General features: G+C 37.5%; 1 protein-coding gene across 3 annotated transcripts in view; it reads left to right on the top strand.

Moving 5' to 3' along the window:
• The first annotated feature begins 243 nt into the window (after window positions 1-243).
• The window catches only part of Gprc6a (G protein-coupled receptor class C group 6 member A), a 17,532-nt gene continuing 8,935 nt past the window's right edge, over window positions 244-8,840 (top strand). Inside the window, exons 1-3 of one of the 3 annotated variants that reach the window (XM_021175105.1) lie at window positions 244-458; window positions 3,368-3,671; window positions 4,648-5,484. In XM_021175105.1, coding sequence (XP_021030764.1) covers window positions 265-458; window positions 3,368-3,671; window positions 4,648-5,484 — 1,335 coding nt within the window. In that variant the 5' untranslated portion in view covers window positions 244-264. The remainder of the gene's footprint in view (window positions 459-3,367; window positions 3,672-4,647; window positions 5,485-8,840) is intronic. The other 2 variants (XM_021175108.1, XM_021175107.1) reach the window with 2 other exon arrangements.

The raw sequence follows: 8,840 nt of genomic DNA, 5'->3' as shown, positions 1-8,840 counted from the left end.
GTTTGCATTCCATCAGTTCATCTCCAGCTCTCAGATGCCCACTGTCACATGCTCCACACCAGAGACTCTTGGAATCGGACATGTTCTTATTGGTGAAAGAACTGTTTTCACTATCATCAAGAATCTGAATATTGAACACTTCTGGTCCTTGACGTTGTCCCATGCTTCCAAAGTGTTTAGGAAAAATTAGGAATCTTATCTTTGGCATCTGTGAGCTGAATGGCTCTTAATAACCCGCATGAGCTGAGCAAATGCGACAGAAATATGGCCTTATTGATTACAGTAGTTACTTGCTTCGTGATTATTCTTAATACCTCCCAGTCTTGTCGTACCCCAGATGACTTCGTGGCTATCACTTCTCCTGGACATATCATGATTGGTGGCTTGTTTGCCATTCATGAAAAAATGTTGTCCTCAGATGACCATCCCAGACGACCACAAATCCAGAAATGTGCTGGGTGAGTAAAACTTTAAAAAAAAATTACACACAATTCAAAATTGTGCTAAGACTAAGACTAAGACAGGCAGATGGCTTGGTTTCAGTGACATAAAAAAAAAAACAGAACATGTGTGTATTTTGCAGTAATATCTAGTTAGTTTTGTGATTCTTAAAATAGATTATTCAGCCCTATATGTGTAATCAGCTTTCAAGCACAGAGGTAGAGAATGCTTTAGAGGGACAAAACATTGTTTTGTTTTGTTTTTTATTGTTTTGTTTTATCATGTCTTTAAAAAAATCTCTGAAGTCACTTTCAAGGATGTTGAAACTTGTTCTGCACTACAGGAAACACACACAGCATGCTTATATTTCTGTCACCCTCAGCAAGTGCTTCATTATTATAAAATAGATTTATTATTTTATGCCTTATTAAAAAGTTCACAGTTGGGTTTTTCATGTTCACATTTTAACAATGGTGTATTTGTTGCACTCTAGAATAATTGAATCCTTTGCTAGTATGTTAAAGAGTATACTTATCAATGCTTCTTTTTCCTTTTTGGTGAGTGAACTGTAGCATGTAATTCTTGGGACTGTGTCATGTGAAAACTAAAACTGGGGAAGGCTGTTGCAGATGGATTGAGGGTTTGGGTTTTTTGGTTGGTTTTTAAGGAAAACAAGATGTTTTAGTTAATTTCAGTTGATCTTGTGAAACTGACTTGCAGTTCCTATCTGTGAAAATGAGGCCAGATAAACTCCAAGGACACAGGCAGCCTTGGCTTCAATTTGTATCACAATATGACCATCAAACTTAAAATTGTGACTTAAAATTCGGATTACAACTTGATATAATCTTAAGGTCTTCTTTTATTTTACTTTTCTGTTTGCCTGTCTTGTTTTAAGAGAAGGTCTCCTTATATATTCCAAGCTAGCCTCAACTCTTGATCTATTTTGTATTCTCCTCCAGACTGCTGTAATTTCAAAAGCAAATCATCACATCTGATCTTGTTTGTTTGTTTGTTTGTTTGCTTGCTTGCTTACTTCATTATCAAATCATGCTTTCTAAGCCCTATAAGAATGTTTTCAGTTCTCACGAGATTCTTATATCCTACCCTCCCTTCTTTCATTCCCACCTGAGCTGCTGTTACTATAATTAGTGATTAACTGAAATGGCACAAAATAATAAAGGAAGATTTTCAGAGCACTAATTTGGTACCCCCAAAAAATGAAGCCCATAATTTTAAGCCAATAAGCAATGATAAATATAAATGAAACTTTTGATCTAACAAATTTCTTCTAGAAAGAAAAAAATCACATAAATGTTTTGCTTTATTGTCACTCCTCAAGAGAAATTATTTTTAATAAACACTGAGCCACGGGTTAACAAGTACTGACATTACCTGGTTCCTGTTCTGAGCTCTGAGTAAATCAAGACCATTAAGCTTACATAGAAGGGACTATGAAAATATGGTGTGGTTTAATTATAGAGTAATCAAAAATCTTTTCTCTCATTTCTTTTTAGATAAGGATTATAACAATGACATCCCACATTTCATCTTTAGACATCTCACAGCGAGAAACAACCATCGTAATTTAATGAACTCCAAGGAAACTTTAGAATCAAAACCTTGTAGTTTTCCTTTATCCACTTAAAAGAGATCCACTGATCTTTTATTATATATGAGGTTAGGCATATAATGTTTGTGTACAACAGTGAATGAAATAACAGTGGATCAAGATTAATTTATTGAGGTCTCTGAAATAATCCCAAAGCAAGAAATGTTCCCTGAAACACCTGTGTATCTGATTTACACTAGTTATCATTCTCTAGACAACTATGTGCCTTTACACAGGAATTCATAAAAGTCTTTAGAAATATTTATTTATTTATTTAGAAATATATATGTATAGACATGTGTGTGTAACAAATAATTTAAAAAAGAGTTCGTGTATTTTAAAGAAAGCAAGGAGGGGTTATTGGAGAGTTTAAATAAAGAAAAAGGAAGGATATGATATCATTATATTCTCAAAAAATTACTTTTAAAAATAAAAATTTAAATTTGTAAAAGTCTCATTTATCTGATTTCCAACCACAGCAGATTAAAACTACAAAACTATAAGATAGGATTTAAGCCTAAGAAGCATATGCACTGTTGGCAATACAATGCTTACATGTTAACAGCAAAAGAGAACAAAACTCACCATACCGTATATCACAGAGTATCAAAGAAAATGTTCAGGACAAACCCAAGATTTATCAAGAAAATGCTAAATGCTGTGCTGTAGAGTAGTTAAGAAACTTGTTTTTGACATTGTCCCTGTTAAAGGTTTCCATTAAAAGTATTTTTACTGGGGAAGTTGGAGAAAGCACTGGGCATGGCTGCAATCAAGGCACTAAGGCAATTAATGGCTGCTGGGAAGGGTCCTAGTCCCTCTCAGGAATGAATCTCCTAATTGGTTATTCAATACAGAGTGATCAGCTTTGAAACTGTATAATACAAGCAACCGAAATATGTGTGTATATATATATATATATATATATATATATATATATATATATAATCAAAGAAAAAGAGGCTATCAGCTAGAGTTGGAAGGACATGGGGGGCTAAGTGAGAATAACTAGCAGGAGGGGCGCTGGAAGGAGAAGGGGGACAGAGATAAAATTTTATTTTAATTAAAAACATATTTTTGAAAGGTACATTGTTTACATTAATGAAATTGCCAACAAGCAAAGAGAAGACATTCTGCTAAAACTTATGATGGGGGGGGAGGGAATGGTTATTTTCAAATAAAGTTCACACTTTTCATATAATCATCTTGATTCATCCAAAAATTATTCATCAAAGGACAGAGACATGGTTGAGATATCTCCATATTAATTGGGAATTGTTATGCTTTGTTTCAGAAAATGCTTTTTTTTTTCAACAGCTTTGAAATATCAGTTTTTCTTCAAACTCTGGCTATGATACACAGCATTGAGATGATCAATAATTCAACACTGTTATCTGGAGTCAAGCTGGGATATGAAATCTATGACACTTGTACCGAAGTCACAGCAGCAATGGCTGCCACTCTGAGGTTCCTCTCTAAATTCAACTGCTCTAGAGAAACTGTGGTCTTTCAGTGTGACTATTCCAGCTACATGCCAAGGGTCAAGGCTGTCATAGGTGCTGGCTACTCTGAAACATCTATCGCGGTCTCAAGGATGCTGAACTTACAGCTCATGCCACAGGTAGGTGTTTGTTCTACTTCCTTCCCTACATTGGTCCATCGATCACATTTGTTCTTAGGATCAGGGGAAGGTAGGAATTAGCTAGGAAGTAATTTCTGCAATATTCAACTGTTGCAGTAATTATTAAAAAACAATCCAGGCTACCACCGGCTTGACACAGCTGGTGGTCTGTCTGTTTCCATTCTGGTATGAGATGGTAGGATTCCCCTTATCAGCGCCTCTCCCACCAATGCTGGCTCTGCCTCTCCAGAGCTCCAAAATTGCCCCACGATCCACTGTGGTTACCCTTCCCCTGGAATTAAGTTGCTTCACTTCAAAATAGAAAACACCAGATAATCTTAGTTTAGAAACAACAGATAACACAACAGCTGGACTCGAAATCTATCATTTTAAATTCATTTATTTTATGTTAGAAATCTTCCATGGTGGATTCTGGTGGATTATGCCACCAGATCAAACAATCTCCAGTCTACATTTTGCCTGCTTTGCTCCTACCTCCCTGTCCAAAAGGAGGCAGTTCTTTTCCCCTGCATTCCCTCTTCCTCTCTTGGACCCAGAAGGTCCGCCTCCTCCTCACCCAGTGATTGTCATCTTTATTACCCAATCAGTCAATTAGGGAAAAATTTTTGTTCTACTTCCTTCCATACATTGGTCTATCCATCACATTTGCTATTAGGATCAGGGGAAGGTAGGAATTAGCTAGGAAGTAATTTCTGCAATATTCAACAACCAATTTCTGAACATTTTTAACTTGATTTAGAAAAGACACATACCTCTGAGGGTCTGCTCTCTCCATAATAACATCAACCAGGTTCAAAAAAGGCAAGTAACTAAACATCCCTGGGTGCTAAGATAAGTCGATCTTTTTGTAGAGAGAGAATTTAGGAAGAGGCTGTAGGAATCAAAGGGAACTGAGCTTACTATGACTGGCTCCTGCACTCCCCTACCATCACTCAAAGATTCTCTCCACTTTCAGGTGAGTTATGAATCTACTGCAGAAATCCTGAGTGACAAGATCCGCTTTCCTTCATTTTTACGGACTGTGCCCAGTGACTTCTACCAAACTAAAGCAATGGCCCACCTGATCCGACAATCGGGATGGAACTGGGTTGGTGCCATCACAACCGATGACGATTATGGAAGACTAGCTCTCAACACATTTGCAATACAGGCTGCTGAAAACAATGTGTGCATTGCCTTCAAAGAGGTTCTGCCAGCCTTCCTCTCAGATAATACCATTGAAATGAGAATTAACCAGACTCTGGAGAAGATCATTGCAGAAGCCCAGGTTAATGTCATTGTGGTGTTTCTGAGAAAATTCCATGTTTTCAATCTCTTCACGAAAGCCATTGAAAGGAAAATAAGTAAGATCTGGATTGCTAGTGATAATTGGTCAACCGCTACCAAGATTATCACCATCCCTAATGTTAAGAAGCTTGGCAAAGTGGTGGGGTTTGCCTTCAGGAGAGGAGATATGTCTTCTTTCCATTCTTTTCTTCAAACTCTGCACATGTACCCCGATGACAATAACAAACCCCTACATGAATTTGCCATGCTCTTTTCTGCCTGTAAATACATCAAAGACGGTGATTTGAGCCAATGCATATCCAACTATTCTCAGGCAACTCTGACCTATGATACTACCAAGACCATTGAAAACCACTTATTCAAGAGAAATGATTTCCTCTGGCATTATACTGAGCCGGGACTCATTTATAGCATTCAGCTTGCAGTGTTCGCCCTTGGTCATGCCATCCGGGATCTGTGCCAAGCTCGAGACTGCAAGAAAGCCAACGCCTTTCAGCCGTGGGAGGTATTCACTTGCATACCCAAGCTTATTCCCTACCATCATCTCCTCCTCTCCCCTCTTGCTTCATTTTACAAAGACCCACAGTAAGCACTCTTAACCCTATCCCTTCTGCAAGTAGAAACTGCCAGTGTTTGTATGACCTGTATTGCAAATAATAAGTTTTTATTTTTGATAATAGTTATATTTTATCCTCATTACTTTCCCTGGGCCCCAAAATTTTGTCTTCTCTTCTGAGGACATTCAGAATAGTGCTATATTCCTCCTCAGATTTATGGATTATTTTCAGTATGTCATACACATTATATTCTTTAATGATTTTTACCCATTCAACTATTTAGATCATGGAAGTGGAAAGATTATTTTGGTTACTACTAAGTACAATAACATTTCCCTCATCTGAGATGCCCAGGCTATACATATTGCAGATTAGATTTCTTAGGTACGGAGCAAGCATTATATGTAAAATTTATCTTTGCTTATATTTGCCTTGTTCATATAACTTAAAGGTGATATTATAGAATATTTTTAATGCAGATTTACTGTGCCAGTGCAGTCAAGTGTAGACTTTTTCACTTTGGTATCAAGTTGGTGCCCAAAACCTCAGATTTGTAGCATTTTTCAATTAGGGATGCTTGTTTTGTATATGAGGAAACTAAGGACAAGAAACACCATAGACATGACTCCAGGCCTGGTCTTCTTATATCCCCTCGAATTGCACAACAGGTGCATTACAATTCTGTCCTCTAGTTAAATGTTCTTACTATCTTTTGTAGGATGTTCTCTTCAGGACTTGAGGTTTGTGTTTTGTTTTGCTTAAAGATTTGCTGTTTTGATTCATTTATATGAGTGTTTTGACTGCGTATTTGTGTGTGTACTTAGTGCATGAAATGCCTGCTGAAGCCAAAAAGAAATGTCCAGGAATTAAAGATGGTTGTTAGCCATTATATGGGTATTGAGAATGGAACCTGGGTCCTTTTCAAGAGCTTACTACTTACTGAGCCATGTCTTCAGCCCCCTAGACTCTTCTTCAAAGGGATGGTATTAGGACAATTACAATAACCTTTAAGGGCTGGAGAGATGGCTCAGCCGTTAAAGGCTAGGCTCACAACCAAAATTACAATAACCTTTAAATGAAATACAAATTGTGTGTAAATGAATGTTTTCCATTCTTTTCTTGGATAATGTTGGAAAAACTTAAAGTTTAATATGACTCTAATTAATGAAAAATCACATTATTAATGATCTTAAACAAAGCATGTAAAAGAAAGTACTCCTTTTAACAATAATATTTTACTTGTGAGAATCAGACTTCTCAATTATGCAAATTCAAAGCCAGACTTATAGGTCTTGAGAAAGGACCATATTACAACATATATGCCCTTTAGAGTGAACAGAGGGTAGTATAAAATAAAACAATTGGATCATATAAGTGGCATCTAGAATGACATTTACATTTTTATCATCATCACTTTTATTGTTGTTGCTTAGAATTGAACCAATAGCCTCATAAAAGCTAATCATGTGATTCCAGAAGCTCCATCGTAGCCCTTGTTATGCATGTTTTAATCACCTACAGCACCTATAAGCAATGATGACTGAAATAACCAGCTTGCAAATTTAGATGAGTAATTTTCACGGTTTTGTGTTTGTCTTTACTTCATTGTTGTTGTTGTTGTGTTTGTATTGTTTTTCTCTGGGGTTCTGGAGTTTGACCTCAAGGCCTCATACATAACAGGGAACCCCCTCATTCTGAGCTGCATCCTCAGCCCTTGAACTATGTATTTAAATTTTCTAATTTTTAAGTTTTACTTAATTTTATTTTTGATGGATACATAATCATTGTACATGTTGTGGAGTATATATTGCTCATTTTCAGGCAATTTTTTTGTGTGTTCCTTTAAAACTTGTCTTAGGGCACAAGTGCTGGGTACCACTATCTTCCACCTGACCACTCGAATGTAGGTGTAGGAGCAGCCCATGTGGCTATTGATGTGTTTATAAAAGGATAAAGAGAGGGAGGATATGCTTGTTGGATGTGTTGGGGGAGGGGGTACCTACACAGGCCCATGCTGAGGCATCCCTTCCCAAGGGACCAGCCACATGAGGGTATAGTATAGAATACAGTATATTCAGGGTATGGGGAGGGGAGTTGAGAGGGTAGGAGAGGCAGAAAAGGGCAGGGAGGGGGAGGAGAGGAAGAGGAGGATGAGGAGGAATAGAGAAATAGAGGCTGGCCATGAGCATGTGGAGAGAGAGGGGGAAGGGGCAAGAGGACAGAGCAGGAGGAGGAAGGCAAAGCAAGAGCAAGAGAGAGAGGAGAGGCAAGCAGCCCCTTTTATAGTGAGTCAGGCACACCTGACTGTTGCCAGAAAACTGTGGGGCAGAGCTTAGACAAAATGATAATAGCCATTCCATTTTGAGATGACATATTGTTGCCCAGTTCTCCTCTCTCCAAATCTTGGCAAAACTCAGTTCTCCTCCCTTGCCTCCAGTGACCTGGAAGTCCTGACTGAACCCTGTGCCCAGCAATTGGTCCATGGCTTTTGTTACTGACTGATCAAGAACCAATTCAGTAACAGGACCTTAACATCAGAGACCAGGAACTGAACCTAAAGGATACACATGAAAAAATAGGAAGAATTATAAGAAAAAAAAACAGAAGCAGACAGAGCTATTGATCTACGAAAGATCCAGAAAAGTACTTTAAATTAGAACTATAGCTCAACCATCTCGGAAAAAAGTACACTTGGGAAAACGTAACCTAAACATCTTATTTATGAGTGTGAGGTTGCTTTTTATGCTTCTGAGAACCTATTATTCTACAAACAGATTGAAAAAGAGGAGACAGGATGAGGTGCTGTTTTCATGTGAATGAGTCACGTAATAAGCAGTGCCAGACACAAGTGACAAGTCATCCAACCAATGGTCTCTTTATGAAGAAAATCATTATAAGACATTATATTAAAAAATAATAATAACATTTAGGATCCCTAATCAAGGATGCATTCGTAGTTGTTTCATTACACACACACACACACACACACTCCAACAAAATATCCTAATAATCATATGATCCAATGAGTGATTTTAGATCCAATTAAATTCAGATTGCAATGGAGTTAGGACAGTGTTCCATCTCTATGTTTGGTGGGAAGTATGTTCAGGGATTGTACACAGCTACTCTTATTTTATTTTAGCAGATTTTTACTGTTCTTCAGGTATATGTGATGAACCTTCTTCATGTTGTAGCCACTGGGTTGTTTTTGCCTTTCTTCTTCTTCTTCTTCTTCTTCTTCTTCTTCTTCTTCTTCTTCTTCTTCTTCTTCTTCTTCTTCTTCTTCTTCTTCTTCTTCTTCTTC

This window comes from Mus caroli, chromosome 10 (genome assembly GCF_900094665.2).
Source record: "Mus caroli chromosome 10, CAROLI_EIJ_v1.1, whole genome shotgun sequence".
Taxonomy (NCBI): domain Eukaryota; kingdom Metazoa; phylum Chordata; class Mammalia; order Rodentia; family Muridae; genus Mus; species Mus caroli.
The sequence above is the reverse complement of the archived record's forward strand: the minus strand, read 5'-3'. Positions and strand labels throughout refer to the sequence as shown.